The 27,187-nt window shown below is 39.5% G+C and overlaps 2 protein-coding genes across 9 annotated transcripts in view; one reads left to right on the plus strand and one right to left on the minus strand.

The window, feature by feature from the left end:
- Positions 1-1,152: 1,152 nt before the first annotated feature.
- On the minus strand, positions 1,153-24,404 carry DCUN1D2 (defective in cullin neddylation 1 domain containing 2). Of its 4 annotated transcripts, none has more exons than XM_061997147.1 (7): positions 24,303-24,404; positions 21,564-21,780; positions 18,861-19,029; positions 14,959-15,089; positions 2,882-2,964; positions 2,416-2,512; positions 1,153-1,684 (listed from the first exon to the last, which is right to left on the minus strand). In XM_061997147.1, the coding sequence occupies exons 1-7, from the start codon at positions 24,303-24,305 to the stop codon at positions 1,605-1,607; spliced, it is 780 nt and encodes a 259-aa protein (XP_061853131.1). In that variant the 5' UTR covers positions 24,306-24,404; the 3' UTR covers positions 1,153-1,604. The 4 variants fall into 4 exon arrangements, 2 of the variants coding, with proteins under 2 accessions (XP_061853131.1, XP_061853113.1); XM_061997129.1 differs by lacking the exon at positions 24,303-24,404 and adding an exon at positions 23,738-24,288; XR_009818814.1 differs by lacking the exons at positions 1,153-1,684; positions 2,416-2,512; positions 24,303-24,404 and adding exons at positions 12,840-12,950; positions 23,738-24,293 and having other exon boundaries at positions 2,880-2,964.
- Positions 23,742-27,187, plus strand: part of TMCO3 (transmembrane and coiled-coil domains 3) — a 39,568-nt gene continuing 36,122 nt past the window's right edge. For all 5 annotated transcript variants that reach the window (XR_009818812.1, XM_061997093.1, XM_061997111.1 and 2 more), the window contains exons 1-2: positions 23,742-24,809; positions 25,140-25,687. The gene's annotated coding sequence lies outside the window, so the exon portion shown is untranslated. The remainder of the gene's footprint in view (positions 24,810-25,139; positions 25,688-27,187) is intronic.

A 27,187-nucleotide genomic window follows, 5' to 3' on the forward strand; every position in this document is an offset into this window, starting at 1 on the left:
AGTGACAAAAACGAAAGCTGACTGCTTGTATGAAACTCTAAATATTAGAGTTTAACGACAACGTTGTAAGCTTTTATACCCTCACAACTACAATATAAAATAGTATACTGTCATGCAATACTTAAATGATCTGATGTAATCCAAACAGGTATAAATTATATAACTTAATGCACTGTTATCTCAAAAATTCTTGCATCTAATTCATCCTGACTACAGAAAATAATATTGATCATAGCTGTACATAATCTTTAGCAACTCTTTGTTTTAATAAAGTCTTACAGTGGCTATGACAAACTCATTTTGATGAGGTAGCATTTAAGAAAGCCCCGTGTGAAGTTTCTGGTAAAACTCTTTTTGTGCTTAGGCACTGGAAGACACTGTTTAAGAGGAGACTGATCCCTGTACACTTTATAATCAGTGGCTGGAGAAAGGAGAGAAACAAATGACTGAACACATTCAGGTTTGGTGAAAACTGGTCCAATGCCACTAGCCTTGAGATCAATGATACTGATTACTTTTCCCCCCTCTAAGTAAATAAAACTGAATGCACGACACAACCAGAGGCGTGAATGCTTATTATCACTAACATAAATTCTCCTTACCTCTAACAATTTCTCTGAAGTAGAAGCCAACTAGTTAAGTCTTTAGGCTTATTCATGTTTATTTCCCACGAGAAGGGCTGGGACTTGCATTTACAACTATATCTCATTTAGCCAGAACTTACGGTATGTTTGAGGCTGCAACTAAAAGTTATATTCCACCAGTTCATGATTTAAAAATAAATAGAAACACATGGTGAAGCCTAACTGAATTACAGAAGCATCTTTGGTTGTTTAATGTGTACTTTAAAAGGGCTAATAAAAATCAGATGGAGTTGCAACACAGCACAGAGCAGCAGCCCTTCCTCGGCAATGCTACTGTGACATGCTCAAGCACTTCATGGAGAATAATGAGGAAATTGATCTGACTAGGAGAAACAAAAGGCTGGATGTAATCAATCTATATATCTAGGACTTAAAAATACCAATTTAAAATTTTGGCAAGAAGTAAAAAAAGCTTCAGTGATTTTTTTTTGTTGTTGTTTTGCTACAGTTCTATTTCACCACAGATGCATGGAACTAACTTTTATAAAAATACAACATACTGCATAAGTTTTATTTAGGGATTTAATTTATATACCACAAATATTGCTTTTACTATAAGTACAATATAATACAGTTTTACTTATGTAACTGCTGGTGTTCACTTTGGATCATAAACTGAATGGCATGCTGTGCTGTCAAATCTTTAATAAAAACGGCCTCTAATTAAACTTCTCCAAAGTATAAAATCATGCAAAATCTACATCCTATATGATACAACCAGTACAATAACTGAAGCCAACAGCCTACTAACAGCCTGGGCTATCTTCTGAGTTTGTTCTTGAAGTGTCCACAAATCAGTCATCATTTTCTTCAGGCAGAAAGGAAGAAATTCAGTTTTGTCTGCCGAATCTCATCACAACCAATGAAACCAGCAACGATGTGCACAGTTATCAGCCAACACATCTTCATTACCTAACGCAGTTCAGAGTGCACATTCAGTCCATATTAACAAGTCTGGGGTTAGGAAGTTTTATGTTTTCCTCCTGTGACTACTGGTCGTGCGTATTCCACAAAATCATCTATAAGAACAGGCCATGCTCCTAAAGAGAGAAATCAATCAATTCAGAAAGGAATGTCTCATTATTAGCAATAAATTGATGCAGTCTCTAAATACAAGGGATCAGTAGCTCAGTTGGATGTTTCTGGACTAGTCTAGCTTTAACACAAGAGACAAGACAAACACTTGAAAAGAAAGCACCTAACTAATAAACATTTTAATCTCTTCTTGCAACAGTAGTTCTTAGTGCAAAAATAACATCTTTAAAGCATAATCCACACTCTAAAACCTATAAACATTAGTTGATAGCAAAACCATGGCATTCCTATTACGGCCATTCATCACTTAGGAAATAATTCTGTACATTATCATTCCAAAAGAGAGTTTGCAGGATTAGTAACAGAGTGTAAATTACTTCCAAGTTTGTTAAAAAAGAACCCCAATGTTCATGTAAACACTCCAGTACAAAAGAAGAAATAATGTCTTTCCTTGCAGTTTGCAGCACTTTGTACAAACAAAAATGAAGTTTCATTGAGACTTCTGCTGCATAACAGGTTCAAACAGCATGTGCTATATCATGATGTGACAGTATCTTTATTTCTGTTTACACATTAACTTTATCATTACCGTTTGGGCAATGAGTATGACACCATATTTGCAGTTAACTGCTAAGAGGGAAAGAATTAAGTCAGAATGTAGCAGCGTGTTCTGTTGTTTGTAGCAATACTTTCATTCCTCTGTACCAATTTTTGAAGATATTCAAGCATTGCTTACCTTCTTCATCATAGTTGGACATATCATCTGCAATCATATTTCCAAAGTCTAACAAAAGATTCCAAGTATCTTTTGGAATTGATCTTTTATGGTGTTCCTATGAAGGACAAAAAAATTGTACTGTTCAATCCAAACTATTTTCAGATTCCACAGTAGTATTTTATATTGACATGTGAGAGAAATACACACTTCACAAGTATTTCTTCTTTTTTTTTAAATGAAGTTCAGTTCTTCCAAAGAAAGCAGCAAATTAAATTGCAACTAAAGAAGGCAACAAAGTGTAAGAAGTCTTTGATAGTCACTTTATTTTTTCTGTTATTCTTTTAGGATATGTGTTTCTAATTTGTTACAGAAAAGAACAAGGAAGAAAGCATTTGTATATCTTGCCTTTTTATTGTAAGCACACAGCCTACAAGCCAGACTACTTTGGATTAAGACAGTCAGGAAGGAATTAGTATGTACTTACCAACAAAAATTTATTCCAAAGATCTAGAAATTTAAACCTTCCTGACAAGACTAAATTCCAATATGCAATTGCCATTTCTAGATCTGCAAGAGACACATTAAACGCAACACATTAAATACTACAGCACACTCTATGCAATAAGACTCTTAGGGTTAATCAATTAATGCTACATACAACATTTTATGATACAAAGGAATAACATTCTTTTAAAAATCACTATGAAAACGATAAGGAACTGTCTTCTACTTTCACTGACCCCAAAGGTGGAAGATAAGCAACAATGGTATAAATTGCACACTGAACTTTGCAGTCATAAAAACTAAAAATATTTTATTTAGACAAAAAGATTATCAGTAACTACCTCTATTAATAATAATATAAATCCCCAAATCACACTAACACAGCAAATATTGACAGAAACCCAAATGTTAGCGTCTGCAGGTGTCAATTCCTGTTAGTTTACCATATTTTAAATTCCTTTTAAAGACAAGTGTGTCTAAGGACATGAGGAGATCAGAAATAGATTTGTCTGGAGCAGGATCTGAAATAAATTTGTCTGGAGCATGGTAAGTCCACAGCACCGCTTACAACAACAATTCTTCTCTTCTGGAATCATTCAACAAACACCTATTCCCACTACTAAAAATGTAAGTCCAAGGCAACGGTCCTTATTCTGCACCAGGACCAGTGATCTGGGAGCGGAGCTCAGCTCACGCGTGCCAACAGGAAGATGCAACACTGCCACACAATCAAGTGTACGACTAGGAGCGATATGAGATGCAGCAATAAGGGTAGAAAGGATGTTTTCTTGAAGGCCTGTTTTCCTTCTCAGCATCTCACAGTACCTATAATGGCTTCTGTGCTTGGTACCACAGGTTATAACATCAACTCTATGCAAACTGCTGTGCAACCACAAAATAAAGCACAGCCTTTCTTAAACCACAAAGAGATTTCAGTTAGTGTTTCCAGAGTAAAGTAAGCAAAAAACAAACCAAGAAAATTCATAGAAAGAATTGTCATAGGAGAGGACAGAAACTTGATCTCCACCTACCAGAAGGGAGCACGGTATTTGAAATTGCACATATCACAATACAAATCAAAGGACACACTGTCACCTGAAATCAAGTTTCAAGTCTGAAAGAGACGCTCCATATCTTAACACAGCCAGTTCCCTAGAGTCTGTATCACAGAGGGCTGGGACACAGACAAAGTGCAAAAGTTGAGATGTAGATAAATGTAGTACACCTATACCTAGCTCTACAGAGACTGGGCTGCTGGTGTTTGCTCTACTGTTACCAGTATGAATAAGCTTCTTTCAGTCTTTCCTGTATTTGTCATCATGTTCATTTTTCACAGAAAATAAGAGAATAGTTAAGAGCATTTAAATGATGTTTAGATATGTGGATTAACTACTCATATCTGTAACCTCAAATAAGAGATGGGAAGGTAGAAACTTGAATAGTCTTAAGCATTTCTAAACTTCACTGTGAAGTCACTGGCTTTGATCCCATTCACTCAGGCTACCTTATGAAGTTTCAAGCTTTTCAATCCAGTCTTGCAAATCTGCCATGTGACAACACAAAGCAAAATACACTTTGAAGAAAAAACACCTTAACAGTAGGAGTTTTATACCCGTGATGAAATATTCCTTGGAAAAAAGGAAGAACCCACAGACAGGGAAATGAAGATGATTAAATGTGCCATGAAAAAGTTAAAAAGAGAAAGAAGAAGCTACATTTCCCTGGTTTGTTTGAGTACGTGTCAGATTTACTATTAAGGTGAACTTGATTATTGCAAAACCATATTTAACACACTGCCTGTGAAATATCATCTTAATTGATACATTACATGTGTGTGCAAATCAATTCTCTCACGCAAGGATACCAGAATTGTATGCTATGACATACAACAAGAGCACATCCTGCCGAGAATGCCACTCTGTAGTGGCAGAAAACAGTCCATGCTGGAGCTGCTCTTCCCATTAGGCACATTGAGGGAACATCTGATCTTGGTTAAAATGAATTCAATGGGAGTGGGGGAAAAAAAAAAAAAAGAAGGAAAAAAGAAGCCTTCCTCACCTGGTTCACTGTAAACACACAAACTCATGAACTAAAAGAAGAGATATTTGAACAAAAGGATTAGATGAGACTGTCCCTTTGGTAGTGGTATCAGTTTACATAAAGTACTTGAGAAAACTAGGCCTTCAGGTGCCTAACATCCCCAGAGGATATGACTACACTTCTGTTTGGTAGACAATTCCCTACCTAGGTTGAAATACTTAGCACTGAAGGATGGAAAATAAGATTTTTCTGCTTTAAAGGGAAGACTTAGTCACACAGAGTTACAATTCTAAATTAGTATGCTGATTAGTATCAATAGTATTGATTAGTATCAATAAACAGTAATGCTGTGAGGGTTTGTGCATCTGCTATGCTAAAAGATTTTTAGTATGATGCCATTGGAGTTCTCATCCCTGCAGGAAGATGGTTTTGCAAAGCATGGATTCCTTCAGACTGCAATTACAAAAATGTGCTGCTTTTGTACCAAAAATATGCTTCCCACACTATAGACTAATGATGCACATTCTATAAACAGAAGAGACAGATGCATAAATCTCTGTAAACTCAGACCTAAGCAAGGACTGGTTTAGAAGAATCTTCCTTGCAAACATCTATGTTCATATGGATGAACAGGTAATGTCGAAAGAACATCAAGGAAGTACCACATCATATACTGTACATTATACAACAGTTTGAGCTTTCCCTTCATCCCAAAATATTCTCAGTGTCAATGTCTAGTGAGTATTGTATGTTATGCAGTCCCTTCAGTATAATGGCTTTACAGTCCAAAGTTTTTGCATACACTGAAATAAATCTTCAACATCTAGACGTTATTTTTTTTGCAAGGCAACTGAATGATAAAATATATGTAGCTTCTGTTAAGAGATCAAATTTCAGGTGTTTTCTTTGCAGTCATAGAATTTGTCCTACAGAACCACTTGGGTGACATTACTTAATCTCTTTACTCTTATTTTCTCACAGTGATCACAGGCAAATGTCATATCTGTAGAAGTAAAACAAAGCCTACATTGCACAAATTATTTTCTTTCAATGAAATTCTCGGACACTGCACTGAAGCTGTTTCAGATGTGGGGACAGTGGAAACTGGTGTCAATCTATCTCAACAAGTGGACTGTTGCACTACCTGACCAATAAGCAAAGGAATCATAGAATCATAGAACGGTAGGGGTTGGAAGGGACCTTTAGAGATCATCTAGTCCAATCCCCCTGCAGAAGCAGGTTCACCTAGATCAGGCTGCATAGGAACACGTCCAGGCGGGTCTTGAAGACCTCCAAGGAAGGAGACTCCACAACCCCTCTGGGCAGCCTGTGCCAGGGCTCCCTCACCTGAACAGTGAAATAGTTTTTTCTTATATTTAAGTGGAACTTTTTGTGTTCCAGCTTTATCCCATTACCCCTTGTCCTGTTGCTAGCTACTATAGAAAAAAGGGATGTCCCAAGCTCCTGACACCTACCGTTTAGAGATTTATAAATGTCAATAAGATCATCCCTCAGTCTCCTCTTCTCCAGACTAAACAGCCTCAGTTCCCACAGCCTTTCTTAGTATGAAAGATGTTCCAGTCCCCTGATCATTTTGGTGGCTCTGAGCTGGACTCTCTCCAGCACTTCCCTGTCCCTCCTGAGCTGAGGTGCCCAGAACTGGACACAGGACTCCAGATGAAGACTCACTAGGGCAGAATAGAGGGGGAGAAGAACCTCCCTCGACCTGCTGGCCACACTCTTCTTAATGCATCCCAGGATGCCACTGGCCTTCTTGGCCACGAGGGCACATTGCTAGCTCATGTTCAGTTTATTATCAATCAGGACTTCCAGGTCTCTCTCTGCAGAGCTGCTCTCCAGCAGCTCCCCCCCATCCTGTACTGGTGTATGGGGTTGTTTCTCCCCAGATGCAGGACTCTGCACTTGTCCTTGTTGAACCTCATGAGGTTCCTCTCTGCCCAGTTCTCAAGCCATACTTGAGCACTTGCAAGATTCAGTGAGTTACTTGATTCTTTATTTCCTCATCTCTGAATGATTTTAACAGTCTTCTTTGGCCTCCAAACTACTAAGAACATGGACACAAGAATTAGTTTGCTAATCAGTATGTTTTCTTCTTCTACAAACAAGTAAAATACACACAGCAAAATAACAAGAAAATACTACCAGGATTTAACCTAAAAACCCTTCACCAAATTGCCAAAAGTTTGAAGCAAAATAACCCTTATCTGCAGTTAGGAGCTGCTCCACAGAATGAAGAGAGAAGGGGAAAAACAAGGAAGGAGTACTGGAAGTATCTAAAGTCAGGATGCAGCTGAGTTGTATCCATTCATCCCTCCAAAGTTGTAAGCAAAGAGCTTACCTGTCCTCTACATTAGGGTATGTATAGTGGCACAGTGTCGGATTTATGTCTCTGTGGTATACAGGGAAGAGTGTTGAACAACAGCATGTGGATTTCAGAAGAGCTCTGCAGGGATTGGGCAGGATCTGACTGTGTATTACCTCTCTCTCAGCATCTGCCACGCTGAAACAGGCTGATTCCATGCAGAATCTTTAATGTTTATTGAGTATGAACTGCAGAAAAGCAGGTAAACTGCTTCTGAACGTGATCTAGGTTTAGAAGAAGATAGCTGTCTAAACATCAATTGGAGTGCCACCTAATGAACCTGACTGTGGTCTGTTTCATTAGGCTGCCCTTTCTGCAAATCTCTCCATGTACAATTCAGATATAAGAGATGAATTAAAGTTGACTGGATATATATCTCCCAAATAAAGTAAAACACAAGTAAATGACTCAATGAGGCATTAATAGAACTGGCAGTTATGCTACACTTTTACTGCTACTACTGGCCTTTTTTGATCAAAGCATCCTGTTCTACCCACAGCTTCTCTTAAATTGCTGGAATTTCAGAAAAAATAAAGCAAGGACCATACACATAGATCAAGGCCACTGAAAGATCTAAAACACGGCATTCACAGCCCTCCTCCAAAGTAAACATTAAATTAATTCATTGAACTCCTTCAACTTCTTCCATCCACTCACTCCTATGAACACCCTACAAATGGATCAATTCAACTCTTCATTGAAAGTAGAGGAAATAATGAGCTAAGGGAGAGAAAAACAAAAAAAGGGGAAAAAATTTCCTTCCCTAATGTCTAAGCGTCTTCAAAGAATCTTGAGATACTGCTATGATGAAAGTCAATGTTGATGTTGCTTCAATTAAAAAGAGCATGTTATACTCATCTGCTCATAGAAGATGCAACCTCCTTGAAGTCCACATACCGGATGCAAAGACAATCATTCTTCTGGTCTTGAGGTAATATTTGATTCAAGTCTGAATGCCTTCCTCATGTATCATCTCTTGCTTGATCCCAGGAAACTGGCAGAGAGAAGGAAGCACAACCTTTTGAGCCAGCAAGCAGGCGAAGGGACCACAAAGTAGTGATGAAGGACCAAATCTGCTTTTTGTTTCCGTGTTGAAAGTTGAAGACCATGAAAGAATACATTAAGTTCCTCCACAGTGCTGAAATAAACTGTAGTAAACTCCTGAGCATGAGGAATCTCCTTAATATGTCTTGTTGGGGCCCAAAGGAAGACCCATTAAGAGACTTACAGTACGTATCAGGGTCAAAAAAAAAGAAAAAGAGAGAGATGGAGCAAAGCCCTTGTTTTGAGCTTAGAAAATAGAACAGCTCTGTATACAACATAGTAAAAGATCCTATTCTTTAGTACATTTATGAACTAAGAACTAGGATGCAAAATTTCAGACTGCAGTAATAAAAAAAAAAAAGATAAAACTTGGGAGTAGAAGGCAAGATAAACATCTCCAATTAAAATGTAAAGATTTACTGTATTAAATAAAGTAGTTAGAACACCAGAGAGGGGATAAAACAGGAGGAATCACAGCTACCCATAATAGTTCCTTGTAAAAGTCCCCTGGCAAACCAGACCTTTATAAACTGCACTTTTTACACTATCTTAAAATATATTCAAAACACTCAGATGATGTTTAATATAACTAAATATTATGCCTGTCAGGTCCAACATGCAGACATGAAAATGGCACTGCTGTGTTGAAATTGTGCTGTCTTTTTTGCTTGAATTCATCCACCACTGTTAAGACAACAACAGTCTTAACAGTTGTAGACATCAATTTTTTCTTTGATAATAATCAAATCTATTCAGATATATTTGAAGGCCACATGACAGTTAGGTCCTGAGTAACACTAATCGGAACATTTTCTGCTTAAAATGTAAAAGAAATCAATCAAAGTAGGTCCTATGCAATATGCTTTTGCCTCCTGCATCTCCCTACTCACACTAGCTATCACCTAGAGGAACTGGTACTACTTTCATTTCTTTAAACAGGATGCCTTCAGATCAAAGCATACTACTTGGCAATATTAAGCTAATAAAAGTAAACAGAAACATCCAAGTTGGATGAGATTATAGAGACAGAAGTCCTGCAGATAAAAACAGAACTAAAAATTCCTTAGTATCATAGAATCTTAGAATGGTAGGGTTGGAAGGGACCTTTAGAGATCATCTAGCCCAACACCCCTGCAGAAGCAGGTTCACCTAGATCATGTCGCATGATATAAACTGCGGAAAACAGTTTATATAAAAGACAGTCCTATTTCTAGGAATCGGTATTGGTATACTGAACTCTGTGCTTGTTTTGCAGCATGACAAGATAGATTTAATTTATTGGAGAGGATTCTTCCAAGGTAATTACAGAAAGGCAGAATTTCTTGCCTTGTTTTTAAGGGGAACTGAAGACTAAGAAGAAATTAAAAAGCAACAGAAGACAGGCTGTTCTAAAAATAAATAAACCACATAACTGTACACACTTCCCTTCAACCAGACCACTTCCCTGTAGCAAAATCCACTGTGTCATGTATACAACCGTGTTCTGTGTCACCAAAATTCTTCTATCACCAAAAAACTTCTATGTCTGGCTTCTGTGCCTTCCTATTCCCTCCCTTACAAATGGCAGCTGTTGTAACAAAAGATACTGTGTGTCTTGCTGATAGAACCCAGAAATGAAAAGTTTGAGATACACAAGAGATTTTTTTTTCAAAATATGCTCCAGGCAAACAGGTTCAACGAAAATTGCCAGCAATCTCAGAAACAACTTTTAGAAATCCGATCTAAAAGCACTGGTGTCCAGAGGGAAGTTAGACATGGTGAAATTCATCTCAGTATGCTGAAGCAAACTGCAACCTACAAATTTTGAGACTTCACAGAGGTAAAAGGAGGTTCTAGAAGAACCTCAGTGGTTGTTTGCCAAATTGGAAGACAGTAACTATTCCATGGGAGTCAGTCCTGTATCTAACACTGTCCAAAACTTAAGTAACTTGGATGCTATAACAAGAGAAAAATACCCCTAATAAATCCATAACTTATAAAAAGCCTGAAAAGAGTGCAGCATGGTAACAGATTGGATTAGAATTCAAAGTTATTTGAAAAAAAAAAGGAAAAACCACTTGGAAATAAACAAGGAAGATTTAGTGAAATAGAAATGCAAAGTCATTTATAGCTAGTGAGAACAACTGACTACCGAAATACAAGATCAGAGTTAACCAAGTGCATTGCAGTTCTGCAGACATCACAAATTGCAGACAGTGGCAGTGTTTTAAACACAAGCAAACTTAAGAGTCCGACATAAAACAAGGAGCAAGATATCTAAGGCTCATGGAAAATATCTGGCATGTTTGGGTGTTATAAGACAAAAGGAAATTAGATCAATTGGATTGCAAAGGAGAAGAGTTGGAAGACACAATTCTAGTATAAGAGAGCTTGAAGATAAGATTTATCAGCATTGTTGTTTTTACTGTCTAGAGACTAGAGAAGACGCATACATAATTGCCAAATACATAAAAAGTTGTTACTAACTCTAAGACAACGTGTATTCTGCTTATTTACTTTAGATGGGTAAGTATAGAACTGAAGAATTCAGGAACAGAGATTTAAGTTATATGGTAGAAAAAGGAAAAAAGGACCCCTAAAATCTAACAATAGGTTTGTGCAAACACAGACACAGATGTATGAGACCTGCCAAGTGAAATTTAAGATTATATTATGTGAAGCCAGTGGCTCCCAAACTTTTTCAGCCAGAGGACCACTGTCAATGAGCTTTCAAATTTTGCTCGTTAACTATTGAAATTGAAAAGGCAAGTTAGTATATATTGCTAGGATATCACTGAACATTTGGTTGGAAAAACATCTGTGAGGAATGGTTTTGGTAGATAGTGTATTCCCTTGTGCCAGATGGGGTCAACAAGCATTTTCTTTTAAAATTAAAGACCACATGAAATATTAAAAAGTAACTCATTAATCACTGTATTTCCTGATGTTCTTCAGGATAAATAAGGCCAAAAAAGAGTCATAACTGCTGTTTATAACTTCTGAAAACAGAAGAAATAGATTTTAAAAATAAAAAGGTCATCTGAAACATATGAGAATTCCAACCCCTACCATTCTGTGGTTCTGTGAAAACACTGATAGAGCAACGATCACAACTCATAACCAAAGCATCACCGTTTGGACATTTTAGAGGTATTTCAGTCATTTCTTTTTAGTTTCAATAAAGATGATAAAAGTGATTGGATAAATGAGTCTTGGCCCACCACAGACATTTTTCTGATGAGTTGTATTTTTAAGAGTTATCTCTGTTAAACAAAAAAAGATGCATTAGCACTTAGCTTGAAGGATCCAACAGAATGACCATTTTAATTATGTCTTCTTAGATTTTTATTAACTATCTGCTAAGAAGAATATCCCATTTGTCTCTGGCACTATGTCATATTTGCTTAGTTGTCAAATATGTAAGCATAGTCATAGGTTCTGTGTATACTTGAGAATCAAGCAATATTCTTTTAGTCTACAGAGCCTTCTCCTAAACAATGGGTGTAACAACTACTAGAACTTGGTGATTTACTCTACGAGTGTAATAAAAGGAAGCATTGAATACTTCACACATCAGGAAAAACACATTAAAATATTACGTAACTGAAAGTTAGGAAAGCATTCCTTTGATTATTCCCACTTCATTAATCAGACCATTCGCTTCTATCTCTGCTTAACATAATGTTACTGACATCTTAGTCTTCAAGTCATAATTCAAATGTGAACATACGGGAATTAGAAGGCACGCTATCATGGGAGCGCATCACCAGAAGCATTTTAAGGCAAGCAGCTAGGGCACTAGCTTAGCAGAATCCTATGCTCAGGTAGCACTGTATGCTCATCTAATGTGCATGTGGGGGAGAAAGGAAGGTCAACACCTTAAGGTGACCTAGACAGAAGCAGGCAGAGATTTACACCAGTGCATTTGGTAACAAATCTAATTGGACATTCTGTTTAACTAACTGAACTGAATTAATAAAATCATTCTGAGTCAAGACTCAAAACTTAATAAGACAGAAGAAGATTTTGTAAATGAATGAGATAAATTTCCTCATCTCCTTGACATTAAGGTGCACAGTCATCAGGACACAAATATCAAACACCTCTACATTAGTTTTGGAGAGAGGGAGGGAAGATGGACAGTTTCTCATTCTAGGAGAAAATACAATGTATATACAGAGAAGAAAATGGAAAATAAAAAAACCCACCTAAGCCTAGATCAAATGTAGCTGAAGCATTAGCTCATACAACCACTCCTGTAAGATAATTGACTGATTTTTTTTTAATTGCTGAACACTTCTTTGCCAAAAGAGAACAAACATGACTCTTACAATAAATGGAGCAGGAAGCAGTGCATGGTAATCAGCAATCTGCAAACTTATTTTTTTCCTCCATTTCCCTGCTCTGCTGAGTATAATGGCCTTTCCTGAAAAAAAAATTCAACTCCAAACCCAAACAGTGTTAAATTTTATTTCTATTAGCTATCACTGACCTCAGTCACCCAAAAAATGTCATACCGTTCACCATACTTGCTCAGCACCCTTTTTCTATTCAACCTATGGTGATCCAAGTTCCCACCAGACAGAAATATGGTGTATCTCCACTGAAAAAAAGAGCAGTGGCACATGATTCAATTTATTTAATATCTAGAATAATCTTAGTAAAACCAGAAAGTCTGCTGAAAAAAGTCACCAAAATACTGTCATGCACTAAGCACCACTTAAAAAAATAAAATGAAGAAACTACTACCAGAATTGTTAAGATTCCTCAAAACTGAAATCAGCAACAGTTCCAATCAACTATTCCTACAGTTCATTTTAACCTTACTTTTAATTTTTGCACTTCTTACTTTCTCCTGCTAATAATTCAAGAAGTGCAAGAAGGCACTTAAGTGTTTTATTGCTAAAAAGCACCAACCTTACACAACACAGAAGACAGACTTACAAATGATAGGACCTCCATACCAAATAAACAGAAGTAGTGGAAATCAAGGAAGTTTCCTTTTTCCTCCTCATGTCAAATAAACAGTACACTCAGTTCCTTAATCTGGGTTGGGCTTGCCTTCCCTCCTCCTCTCTTAGTACAAGCCTCAGTGAAAAACTTTTGAGACATATTTCCTAAGCACATGAGTTCCACACTGGAACTGATCCAATTCTAACAGGAAGTCACATTTAACATTTCTTTAGGTATCCCATAGGTTCCAACCCCAGCTGTACCTGACTTACCTTTTCCACAATCTGAAAGTACAAGGCTTTTTAATGGAGAGGCAAGAAACATAACAACTAGTCAAGGGACCTGAATTGCAACCAGCCTCACAGAACAACTACAAGACTATTTAATTTTTCTGTCTGGAAAGGTGGCATGCAACCCATGAAAGAAATCAAAAGTGAAACTTATGGAAAAGAATTAAGAAAAATGGAAACTGGCTGAAAGTTGCCCCCAGTTTAAAAGAATAATAATAATAAAAAAAGAGACCAATATTCTGCTCGTCCATCTTACTCCCCTTCATTAATAAATAGTAAAACCTATTTATTAATGTGCTTCCAAGCAACATAGAGAAAGAGCCAAAGTGGATATGCCAAAAAACCCCCACTTCCTCTCAGTCACAGTACAAAGAGAACAGTGATGACAGTACGGTGCTACTACACACTAAACAGCTTAATTCCTTCCTATATGTCTTTTGAAAGTGAACATAAATTTGAAAAGATATCAGATTTAATTTTACTCTTTTTTTTTCTTCTAGTCACAAAGTAGGTATTTTTGATTTGAGGAGAATAAAATATTGTCATTTAAATAATGTATCTCCAGTGATACAAAGCTTAGATTGGGACAGATCTCAAACTCTATAAAACATAACAACTGAACAGTTTTTAAGCTATATGCCTATTTCTATTCACTAGCTCTGAATCAAGTCATAGAATCATAGAATGGTAGGGGTTGGAAGGGACCTTTAGAGATCATCTAGTCCAATCCCCCTGCAGAAGCAGGGTCACCTAGATCAGGTCACATAGGAACATGTCCAGGTGGGTCTTGAAGACCTCCAGGAAGGAGACTCCACAACCCCTCTGGGCAGCCTTTGCCAGGGCTCCCTCACCTGAACAGTGAAATAGTTTTTTCTTATATTTAAGTGGAACTTTTTGTGTTCCAGCTTCATCCCATTACCCCTTGTCCTCAATATTCTTTCATTAAACTTTACGTAATAACTGTGAGCTAAACCTAAAAATTCTTAGACCAGTTACTTTTGCCCAGAGTTTAGTCCTTCTTTTTAAGTTGATACAGGTATTTTGTTTCAATTGTTCTGAACAAAAGAGAAAACACAAGGAGCTTACTCTTTAAGAAAAAAAAAAAAAAGAGAAGTCTCCAAGAACTGCAGGAACTTCCTTTGATAAGAGGAGAAAGAATGTCAATGGTAGCAGAAAATCCCATTAAGTTATCTGTATCAATGGGATATTAAAAAGGTCAATTAAAAGAAGATAGGACAGAGAAGTAGTCAGTGAAATAAATCAATAATGAATTTACTGTACAACTATTGATGAGAAAACTGTGTTCTTGGAAGTATCTGGAATCGACTTCACTGTCTGTAGATGTTTTCTCAATCTTTTTCTACTTACCTAGACCTTTTTGTCCAGGGTTTTTAGCAAAGTTAAAAGTAAACTGATAAAAATCTTTGAACTTTGTTGGATCCTTTAGCTCTTGTTCCAGTCTTGGCAATAGAGCTTTTAGTTTTTCTGTAGTGTCACACCTGTTCAAAAGAGGTTACATTATTTGTAAATACTTAAGAGGGTTTTTTTCCTGGTTTATTTATTTATTAAGGTTTAGTTTCAGAGCAAAATAAGACAGTAGTTAAGATCAAAATAGGATACCTTTCTGGATAGCATTCTTAATATAAACACTCATATGCCTTTACTAAATGATTTTAAGTGCAATGTTACATATAGGCATCCATTAAGTAAACAACCCCAATGGGATTCAGTGTTTCAACTTCCTTTCTCAGTCTCTTCACGAGTTTATGAACTCAAACAGTAGGTATTATTCTGTTCAAGAGCACAAACTACACTGAAATCTGCCATCCTTTCTCCTTTCATTGCTGTTGTAACACAAGGGTATGATATTAATCTACATAGACATTATTTACTCCCTGCTCTACCTAAATGAAGAGCTGCATATGACATTTACAGTTAATCTTAACATTAGAGGACTTCCCAGTAAAATGAACTATTATTTGCATTCATCTTCGTCCCACCATAGAATGCTTGTGGATAAAATCTAGGAATTGCCAAGTCTGAAGGCTGACAAACAGTTTAACAGTCTTGAACAGGTAAGCCAAGATGAATGGAGTTACTGAGATTCTAACAGAAACGTCTCTCTTAACACAGGACTGAAGCATTTTCAGTGAAAGCACCTGAGCTGACAGGATGCAATTTTAAGATAAAACACAAAAGGTTTCCCTCATACCAAGGAATCAAATAAATATTTAAGGTTTATAGGATATTATCAATATTTTGTATTGTACCTAGAAACTCAAAGCCAAGGAAAGGTTTCAAAGACACAGCTATTGTAACTAGCATCTTACAATTGAAAGTTCCCAGTAAGTAAACATCTGTATTTATTCTAAAGATTCAATACATTTATTGAAAGGTTGGATAACTATAGCAAAAAAATCACAAGATGCAGATGCAATTTTAACTGTCTTGCATGGTACAGATAAAAAGTACCTTTCTGGTCACCAGCAGCTGGTGGATAAAAGAAGGAATTCTGCCAACAATCTTCAACTGAGAAGATCAGTTTCACGGGGACTTGATCTAGTTAACAATAGGGGTAAACATCATACCTTCCTATCCATGTCCTAAAGGTGCTATATGAGTTAAACTTCAGGGAATTTCTTGTCATTCAAATCTTCACCTAATGTTAAATGCTAAAAAACACAGACACTGCACCTCCAGTATGTAACAGAACCATTGCAAATTCTAAGTAAGCACTATACCAGCAGCAAGCAGAAATGATCAGATTATGTATGAGTACTTGATTGCTGTTCATGGCTAGAAATCCATAATTATTCTTACAGTATCTAAACAAAGGGATAAAATAAATCAGTGGACTTCAGATGACAGCAACATTTATTTCATCACAGTTTCTGAATACCCTTACCTAAAAAGAAAAGCTTAGAAAGAAGTCAATAACTGATGAGGTCAGTAACAACAGAACTGCTGGAACTCTGTTAAGAAAAACCATCAAATTTGGTGGAATTTGGTCTACTATGGAAAGGTATTGATAAGGTACCATTCTAAGACGAAATTATCTAGCTACAAAAAATATGCATAAGAAATAAACTGTAATTCTCTACCTCATGCAACCTGTTTTGACATCTCTATATATTAGGAATACTTGATCTCTTCCAAGAAGAAGTTAAACATTCAATACTGTTTTACAGTGACAAATGCTTGCCTCTTGTTTAGCAAACAAGTCAATGTGGTTTGAACCACAACGTGTGGTTTAACCTCAAAGTCTATTACCCAGAACAACTTAATAATCCAGGAAGAAAAAAATTTTACAGTTACATCGCACTGACTAAACAACCTTTTCTACTACCAATACTTGCATTTTGAGTTCTTACAGATATTCTGTACAAATTCAGTATTTATTGTACAAGGTGATAGGAGGAAACTATGGTTTTGGAAACTACTAAAAAGAAAAAAAAAAGTTGTATTTGGTGGTGACAAGGTGAAGGGAAATAATTCAAGGTTCTTCTTTCCTATTTCTTTTCTGTTTCAACCCTGACTGAAGCCTTTTTTCCCCTTTCATACATCTCCAGTGACTTACAGCTTTTAACAGCACACAATCCAACTCAAAACTTTAATACAATCATGCATGTTTGTTACAAATTACATAAAATGATGTGTTGGGTTTGTGTAGAGCTATTTCTGGTAACAAGTGAGGGGCTGCAGTGGCCTCATTGTAAGAAGTTGCTTGAAACTTGCCCCATCTCTAAGTGAAACCCACCTCTGAAGCTGAGTCAGTGGAGTGCTTTTGTGATCACTTTTTGAGAAGGAGAAATTGGAAGATGGAGGTGGAAGTGGTAGAAGGAGTTGGATGAGAGAAAAGTGACCATGCAGACCCCAAGGTCAATGAGGGAAGTGAGGAGGAGGTGTGCTGGAGCAGAAAATTCCCTGCATTCCATGGTGAGATGGCAGCTGTCCCCCTGACACCCATGGAGGGCAACAGCGGAGCTGAGATCTTCTGGCAGCTCCTGGAAGACCCCAAGGCAGAGAGGGTTGCTATGCCTGGAGGGGCCATGACTCTGTGGGGAGGCAGAATTGGAGCAGAATGTGCCTGGAGTTGGACTGCTGTGGAGGAGACACTTTCTGAGGAGGACTCACAACAGAGAGGTTCGTTAGGGACTGCATCCTGTGGGAGGGACCCTGTGTTGGACCAGGGTGAGAATGTGAGGACTTCTCCTCTCCTGAGGAGAAAGGAGTGCCAGAGACAATTTGTGAGCAACTGACCACAACCCCCATTCCCTGACTCCCTGTGCTACTGAGGGGAAGGAGGTAGAGATACAGAATCACAGAACGGTAGGGGTTGGAAGGGACCTTTAGAGATCATCTAGCCCAAACCCCCTGCAGAAGCAGGTTCACCTACATCAGGTCACATGGGAACGTGTCCAGGCAGGTTATGAAGACCTCCAAGGAAGGAGACTCCACACCCTTCCTGGGCAGCCTGTGCCAGGGTTCCCTCACCTGAACAGTGAAATAGTTTTTCCTTGTGTTTAAGCTTCATACCATTACTCCTTGTCCTGTTGCTAGATGCAATAGAAAAAAGGGATGCCCTAACCTCCTGACACCCACCATTTAGATATTTGTAGATTTTAATGAGATCCTCTCTGTCTCCTCTTCTCTAGACTGAACAACCCAAGTTCCTGCAGCAGGGAGCTGAGCCCGGTAAGAGGGGAGGGGTGAGTGAAGGAGATCTTAAAGTACTGTTTGTATTTTTCTCATCATTCTGTTCTGGTTTTACTTCCTGTCTGTTCTGTTTTTAGTCAGTAGTGGATTAAACCGATCTTGTTTTCTTTCCTAAGTCAAATAGTAGAGTCAGCTTTGCCTGGGACCACAATCAGCAAGTGTGCCCTCTTATCCTTGTCTCAATCCACTAGGCCCTTGGTTATCTTTTCTTCTCCCCAGCCCACCATTGTTGGGTAGAGGGGTGACTGAGTGGCTGTGTGGTGCTTTGTTGCCAGCTGGGCTTAAACCATGACAAAAGTTCAACATATCCATCTGTCTTCCCTGCTCTACAGGTAGGAATAATTTTGCTTCACCTTTACTGTGGTTATTGTTAAGGTTTTTCAGTAAAGCACCAATTAAAAGAAGATAGGACTCTACAGGCATTTAGCATTCATCAAGCTTGGTACCAGCCTTTCCAGCTTTTTGAATGCTCACACTTAATTCAATTAAAAACATTTTAAACAGAAAACAAGCTCAGGTCTTATATAATGAACTACGCAAAACCAGATACTTACCCCAAATCTGTCATGCCATCAACAAACTCCTTTTTACTGAATTCACATTGAGTAGCTGCCCTGAACTTCCACGCTACAACCAGAACACTGATACTGGCTGGGTCCAGGCTTAAATCATCACAGAACTGCTGAATTCCATCAATGCCAATTTTATTTTCATCTTGTGGGTCTGCAGTTCAAAATAAAAACAGGAGAATTGCAATTATTTACAAAAACAAATATTTACAAATAACCATCTGCACAGCTTTGGTATGCTGCATAACACAGGTCTTCGTTTTGTTCACAAGCTTCACCAATGACTTCACTCAAAATCTAGTTAATTTTAAAAGTGCCTTGAAGAGTAGCTGCAAATAGATCAAGTATTCTGCAAACTTCCCTAGAAATTGGCTTGCAACTTTTTTTCTTAATTCAACAGCTAAGGTCAATGAAATAGTTTTGTCTTCTCTCCCCAATGCTTTTATAAAACATCTGAATTAACTGAGGAGATGCATGACTACATCTGAAAACAGTAAGGCTGATAAACACATCAAATGTACAATATATTAACTGATTATCTTGTAACAAACTTTAAAAGAACACAAAACATCCCTCCCTCTCCCAATAAAAACCCAGCCTCCAAAACAAAACAAAAAAAAACCCCAAGTCTAACAAAAACACACTTACCAAGTGATCCCACAGATCTTTTTCCTGATAGGGATATATAATTAGCTACTATAACAGTTTAAAGTCTATAAGACCACAATTAACTCAAACATTTTTTATTATAAGTTAAAGAAATGATCAAATCATTGCTCAGACAATGCCTCAGTGTAACAGGCCCTTAAAACTAAACACCACAACTTCAGAAATATGTTTCGGTAGTACTTAGTACCACCTTTTTGAATGTCAGAACCATAGTTGGTAACTACCAATATCAAGGTAGGTATCATTGTAACAATTCTGTAACAGAATTCTCTCTCAAAAAAAGCCCCAAACAAACAAACCCCTCTGCATGTAAACTTAAATAACTACAACAAATGACAGTAAAAAAAAAAAAGCCACCTCATTAGTTTTCAAAGCCTGACAGTTAAACTGTCACACCCAGCTTTGGAGAGGAAAACATTTCAGCATCTTAAGCTGGATGGAGAAAAGTATTCCTTGAGCAAATTTAAGGCTAACTTCTTAAACTGGTAAGTCTTTCAACCATGCTATTTTTAAGTCCCTATCCAAGGAGCTGATTAAAAAATATAGAAATCAAGCCTAAAAGAAATCCAAACCCATCACCCCCTCAGGTGTTCAGCTAAGATCTCTTCCACTTTTCCAGCCAATACTACAGTGGAAGAGATACTAAAATGTAGGGGAAGTTAATTTAGCAAACAAAGCTTACATCCATTAAAGGAATTACATCCAGGGTATAATTCAGGATCTTTGAGCAAGAATAACAAATCATCACATCTATTCTACCACACACCAGATCTAGTTCTAAGACATTTAAAATTTGTTTCCTGTGTATTTGGTAACTAAAGAAGCAAAGGCAAAAAGTGCGCTAGTGTTGAAAACAGTGGAAAAATTCCAATGGATTTTAACAAGGATTGTTTCATCTTCATCATGTTTCAAGCCATCCAGGTAAACAGGACCAAAATGAAACTATCACATTGATAGTTGTTGGATAAACTGATAAGAAAACTAACACAAAGACAGCACAGAAAACGAAAGACCTCTCATCTCAGATTTCAAATACAGTGCAATGTATGTAGGATTCTATGGAGCCTGTAGGACAAAGGAATTCCTTGTTATTGCAAGGCCAATGACTTCAGTTTCAGCTACATATGAAAAAAGGATGGTGCCTAAACAAGCCTTCTATTGTTTTCTCTGACATCTTGTGAAGGTTTTGTTCATGTTCACAACTTTATTCAAGTGTTAAAGTGCTGTAACTGCAAAGGTGTGTAGCTAACCAAAATATGGACAATAAAACTGACTTGGTTTCCTTTCACAAAAACTGAGTGGCCACTACTAGAAAATTATGAATAATAAATAACAGTTGTGGTTATTTCTGTTTTAATTTTAGATCGTCTCAGTAGCATTTACCAATTTGTATATATTTGTGTTCCTAGAAGCCTCTCTGATCAGACACATCACTTTTGCTGTAATATGCCAGCACAAAGAATAAACTTAGGACAGAGCTTTCAAGACAAGCTTTTGAGTTCTAATTTGACCATTTTATCAGACCCTTAGCTGTAATGTTATCTGAAACATTTTTTATTTTAATGTCTAGAAATACTACTACCTTTGAACAAAATTAACTCTCCCCAATATTACTGTAAGAATAATATGTATTCTTTTGCCATGCAAAGTACATTGTACAGATACTTAAAAGCAGCTGCTGGCAAAAAAAAATCAAATAAGTTGCATAATGAGCTTTACCCTCCTTTCCATCATATGTAGCTGACACTATTTCTTCATGATAGGTTTAATTTCCTACCGTGAATTACTTCAAACTCTACAGGAACATCTACATGAGTTGTGTACTGAACATTAAGAGCATTTAAAACCTTTTTCATTCTTATCTCACTACTGCAAACACAGAGTGAGAAGCAAAAGCTGGCAACCTTTGCCATTCTTAAAGACTTCTAAGGGAAGGAAAAAGCAGTAATACCACCCAAACAAAACAGTTTTAAAAAAAACCCCACAACCCAAACTCACAACAAAAACCCCAAGCCTTACCTTTGTATCGATTATACAATTGTTCCAATTTTTTCTTGTCTACTGAATTTTTCATGGATTCCTTGTAGTACAAGTCTGGATTCTGGAAGTAGTTGTCTGTTGCCACTTCTAGTTTCCACTCATTCTGCATTAAGCAGTATATAGCAGTCCTTTCACCAGCTTGGGTAAATGCCATAAACTGGCGGACCTTTTCCTTCTGAGACGATTTAAGCTTATGCTTTGGGATGCAAAAGAAGCAGGAAAGCCAATGAAGCTAATCCAGAAGTTTCAGCATTCTACTACTAATGCCTATCTTTTAAAAGGTTTTAGTTTCCTTGTTGATGACAACTTTCACTTCAGAATTACAGGAAGACAAAGCCTTGTTCTTCTGTGTTAAACAGACAGCATTTTCTTCTGAAAATTGAAATGACAGCATCTATATATACATTTTTAGCAGCACATATCCTGGCAGTACTAAATCTATATTTCTGCTTTATTGCTCAGATGTGCAGAAGTATTTCTGTTCTGTAACAGCAGTAAACACAAGTTTCACTGTGTAACAATCTGGTTATCTTCTGACAATATGCCTAGTGGTTATACAAACAAGAAATTACACAGATACAATTTATAGATTCTCAGATTCTGTGTAAGTCCTTCATAAGAGGATAAAAACTGCTCAACAAGTTTTCCTAATATTTTCCTAGCAACAAGAACAATTCAAAGTTCAATCTTTTTAGGTGATCAGCTGAAAAGGCAGAAGCATATCACATTTTTATGTTAGAAACCTTTGCCAACAGAAGATGTAACCCAAAAAAAATCCCAGACAAAGCAGATGTGTCAGAGACTTGCTGAAGGTTACAACGAGACTATAGAGTTGCTATAAATGTGATCCAAAACTCTGAAAAAGATGCTTCTACTGTTGATACATTAAACACTACCACTGCTATTAAAGCAGTATACAGGAACCAATAAGATAGTTCTCTTAATGGCAGGTAATTGCAGTAACCATATCAAGACAACATCCCTAAGCTTCTGCAAAACCCAAGAGATGGGAATAGTGGATTTTATAGGAAGCAAATTTGCTATTAACATAGTTCAACACTGTTCTTTAATTGTTATTCAATCAGAAGAAGGAAATAGCTTAAATCAAACTCTGTTTTTTATTATATTCTGATACTTTCCAGTTTTGTTAAACCATGCTTAATACATGTTCTGGGCCAACAATGGAGCTGAGAAATTTGTCTAAGTTCCTTGCTACTGTTTAAATCATCAGGTATAACAGAAAATGTATTGGTCTCTTAAACATTAGAGGAAAACAGAATCCAGCTATAATAAGCAGTAAACATAGGACTGTCTTTCAGTTTACTTGTTATCTCTAGTACACATATGGATGGTGACATCTTGACTACAGATGGTCCCAAGACAAGAAACGTATCACGTAAACAAGATAAGGACTTTGGTCTTTCCTACAAGATTTTTCAATTTAATGCAAGAAGAAACATGTAAAGTGGGAAGAAAGTTGCAAAAATAATTACAGTGTGTCTTGGCAAGAATATACTCAATAATCCTTTGACTGCAAACTCTATGTAATCTCCTCCTCCCCACTTATCATTGAGGTCTAATTGTGACAGTCTCCTTGTACTAATTTCTTCCTCAGTTATATAAACTTACTTTTAAAAACAAAGTTAGCAATGAGCACTTCAAAAGAGAGGTCTATGACAATTCCGAAGTAAAACCCATATCCTCTCACAAATCTAATTAACAACATTTAGGCATTTAGGGATATTTTCTAGGTTCAAAAAAAGAAACATTGGGTTATTTGAAGAAATGAAGGAGAAGAGAAGCACATTCGACTATCTAACCTACTACTCTGTCATGTAGTAGAGTTGCGTTTAGTGCCCTGCACAGCTGCTGCAAGACAGAGGAGAGAGGTCTAGTAGTCGCGTTTCCAGTACGCCTTCTGACCCACGGAACCCTGACACGGAGGCATACTCCGCACCACGACGTCATTAAGTCACGTTTCAGAATCCCTCACAAGACGGTAATCATACCATACTGCAAATTCCAAGGAAGGGCTAAAGTTGAAAACAACGCGGGCTGCGGCGGAGGCACCGCGCGAACCAGGACAGCCCCGGCTGCTCCCCTCACTCCCTTCCCGCACCCGCCCCGCTCCGGGAAGAGACATCGCACCTCACCTTTGCCACCTCCTTCTGCTGCGCGACGCGGCCGTCGCTGCACCTGCCGCCTCCCGGGGCGGGGAGCGGGGTCGGCCAGCGGGAGGGCCCCGCCCGGTGTCGGAAGGCGGGGCGGCGACAAGCGAGGGACACGGGGCTCCGGCAACCTGCCCCGCCAGCCCAAAAAAGGGCAAGGTACGCGCCGCGCCGGCTGCCGCCGCTCGAAATACCCGCGGCGCCGCCCGCCCCGCCCGGCCTCCCTCCCCCTCCCGCCTCCGGTGACCTTCCCCGCTCCGGGGCTCGGCGAAAGGGGCGGCGGGAAAGCGATTCCGAATGGCCTGTGCCGCTCACCCCGCGCCGCACTACGTCGCTCGTCCCCCCTCGCCCCTCGGCTCGTGCGGACTCCCCCGCCTGGCGCCGTCCCCATCCTTCCCCCTCCTCCATCGGTAGGGCAACGGGACTCGGCGCTGAAGGAGCGGAGTAGCACGAAGCGTGGGGACGCTCGGCTAACTGGTGCGGGAGGTTGGTGGCTGTTGTGGGTTCCCACCCCTAATGTCTCTCCCTCCCCTTCGCTCCAACAACCTACCATTTTATCACCGGCGCTTTGACCAACTTCACCGTCCGGCGCCGCCTCCCGCGCAGGCGCGCAGCGGCCCGCCCTCACCGCCTATCGCCGGCCGTGCTGCTGGGACCAGGCGCAAAGGCGGAGCGCGGGAGGGGAGCCTGCCGCCTGCCCGGCCCCGCCGCCCGCAGCGAAAGGTGCCGGGCGTGCGCCCGAGGGGCCAGAGCAAGCCGGGACGGCCGCCCCGCGTCGGGAATGGGGTAGGCGGGAACACACCGTTACCTTTCCCATCGCACGCCGCGAGGAGGCGCTCGGACTACAGATCCCGTCTGACTCCGCGCTTAAAGGTGCCGCAGCGGCGGCGGGTGCCCGGCGCAGGGTGAGACGGCTGCCGTGGCGGGGGCGGGACAGGACTGGCTGTAGGCAAGGACGGGGCTCCTCGGCGCCTTCCGTCAGCGGCCCCTGTGACCGCCGCGTTCCCATCCCGTCCTTCCCGCGCTCCGCTGGCCGCTGCCGGCCTCTCTCTCTTAGGTGAGCGGGGCGGAGGGAGGAAGCGGCGCCCGGAGCCCGCGGCTGCCTCCGTCTCCTTTCTGGCAGCAGCTGGGCTAGCCGCTGCCCTGAGGTAGGCGGTTGCTGGCAGGGGATGGGGTGGGGGATACTATGAGGTGGCAGCGGAGGCATTTGTGTCCTATCGCCGCAGGGCCGAGAAGTTGAGTGCCGCTGCCGGGAGCGCCGGGCGGGCTGTGGAGCGGCTGCCTCCCTCCCTCCCTGCGCCGCCATGAGGGGGCGGGAAAGGGGCCGGTCGGCGCTCTCCTGATCTTTCCCTCTTCTCCCTTCTCCTCCTCCCCTGGCCTTCCCCAGGGTGAGGTACCGCCAGGCGCCGCCCGGAAGCCGTCCGGCGGAGAGAGGCGGCGGTACCGGGAGCTGTCCCCCGGTTGCCATCGCGCTCAGGTGGGTGCATGGAGGCGCCCGGCGCGGCAGCGGCCCCAGCCCCTGCCTCGGCTGCCCGGCGGCGGATCCCGGGAGTGGGCTTGGGGTGAGAGGAGGCTGGTGGGTGACAGCAGACTAGCGGGCGGGAAAGGACCCGCAAGCGTCTTGGAGGGGAGGATCAGGGCTTGCAAGGTCCACTATCAGTATCGTGTTCGGGAAGGAAAAGTCGGGAACGTGAGCTGCAGTCCATCGGAAGACAAACTGTACTTCAAAAGGACTCCAAAAGGCAGGAATTCCCTCGAATTTGATACTTACTGGTGCACAGAGAGGAATGTCTAAGGTTTGGGGTTTTTTTTCCTCCTCTATTTGCACTCAGAAGTGTATATTGAGCACCGCCCCAGGTGCAAAAAGTAGTTTTTGCTAGCCAGACTAAAAACATCGTTGCTGAAAGAAAACTCTACTGTGCCTGAACCACAGTGGTAAGTTTACACAGTGTGACGATGTGCAAACTTACTAGTATAAATATCTGCTCAGAATTTAGTTGTGTGGTTTGATATACTGCTGAAAACATGCAGCAGCCTTTTACTCACCTCTCTGCAAACATGCCTGGGGAGGTGGTGGAGTCATCAATCCTGGAGACATTTAAACGTTATGTAGTGAGGTGCTGAAGGACATCATTTGGTGGTAGGCTTGGGAGTGTGAGGTTAGTGGTTGGACTCAGTAATCTTAAAGGCCTTTTCCAACTGAAATAATTCTATGAAGCCTGAACATACACTGGACATTTTCTTCTCCCTCTTTCTTGCGGGAAGAGGTTGTAATATATTCAGCAAATTCTCACCCCCAAGCATGTTAAACAGAAAGATTGTTCCTTCATATACATGGGGAAATATTTCCTTAACTATCACTTTGGAATTTTTCTAGGTGGTAGGGATTGTTATTTTTTTTTCCCTCATCTCTTAAAAACAGTAAACCCCATAGCTTTGTCAAAGTTCTGAAGTATTTCTACTTTATTATTTTACTGATGTTAGGGTGACATAGATATGCTGCTTCTACTTTATTTACACTTTTACTTCTTAATTTTTAAATGTTTTAGTTCTTCATATTGTTAAACTCTTATCCCACATTAAACTGTTGGCAGCTAGATATGTTGGCTTATATTTCATGCACTGAAAAAGAAAGAAACCAACCTATAGACAGATGTTTTCTCAGTAGTCTCTGAAACAGATATGGGAGGGTATTTTAAAATGGAAAGTAGTGCTTGGCTGTGCTTGTCATCTTCCCTTTCCATTCTATATAATGGCAAAGGCTAGATGTGATCTGATTGCCACAGAGTTGTAAGAAAAGAAGAATCTCTCTTAGGCTGACTGCTTCCCGGTGACTATATTGGTATGTCAGTTCCTGATTAAGTCTGTTGGGCCAGAGATCAAGACTGCAGCTAAAGTTTTAGGCAAATACCTGCTAAATACATGCTGCACTGATGGTTCACTAACATGTAGTGTGTGTTGTGCATTTTTACAATCTCATGCTTCAGTGATAAATGTATGTTTCGTACATGCATTGTTGTATTAATTGAACATACATTGTATATTTTGAACATAGATTGCTCTGTATAGCTTCGTGGTGCATGGATTTTCCTTTGCGGGTTTTGGGGTTTACTTAGGTGGTTTTTTAAAAAGAAAATGTAACCATCTTATTTTACAATAATGTCACTTTTCCTCTAGGATCTGTAAATTCATTCTTAGTTTTGAAATTCTATCCTACTTCACATTAAAAGCAAATGCAGTTGTTTAAATAGAGATTGCCAAGTGGCTTCTGGGAAATGAACTAATGAATGAATTGATTTTACTTTAGTGTTCTTAAAACTCTTATTTTAAAATCACAAGGATCAATAATTAGATTTGAAGTAAATTGCCTCAAGGCCATGCAGCCTTTCAGATGAAGGTCTTTTATCCAAACTGACACTGCTCAGAAGTCTAGGA

The sequence above is a fragment of the Colius striatus genome, chromosome 1, assembly GCF_028858725.1.
Source record: "Colius striatus isolate bColStr4 chromosome 1, bColStr4.1.hap1, whole genome shotgun sequence".
Classification (NCBI taxonomy): Eukaryota; Metazoa; Chordata; class Aves; order Coliiformes; family Coliidae; genus Colius; species Colius striatus.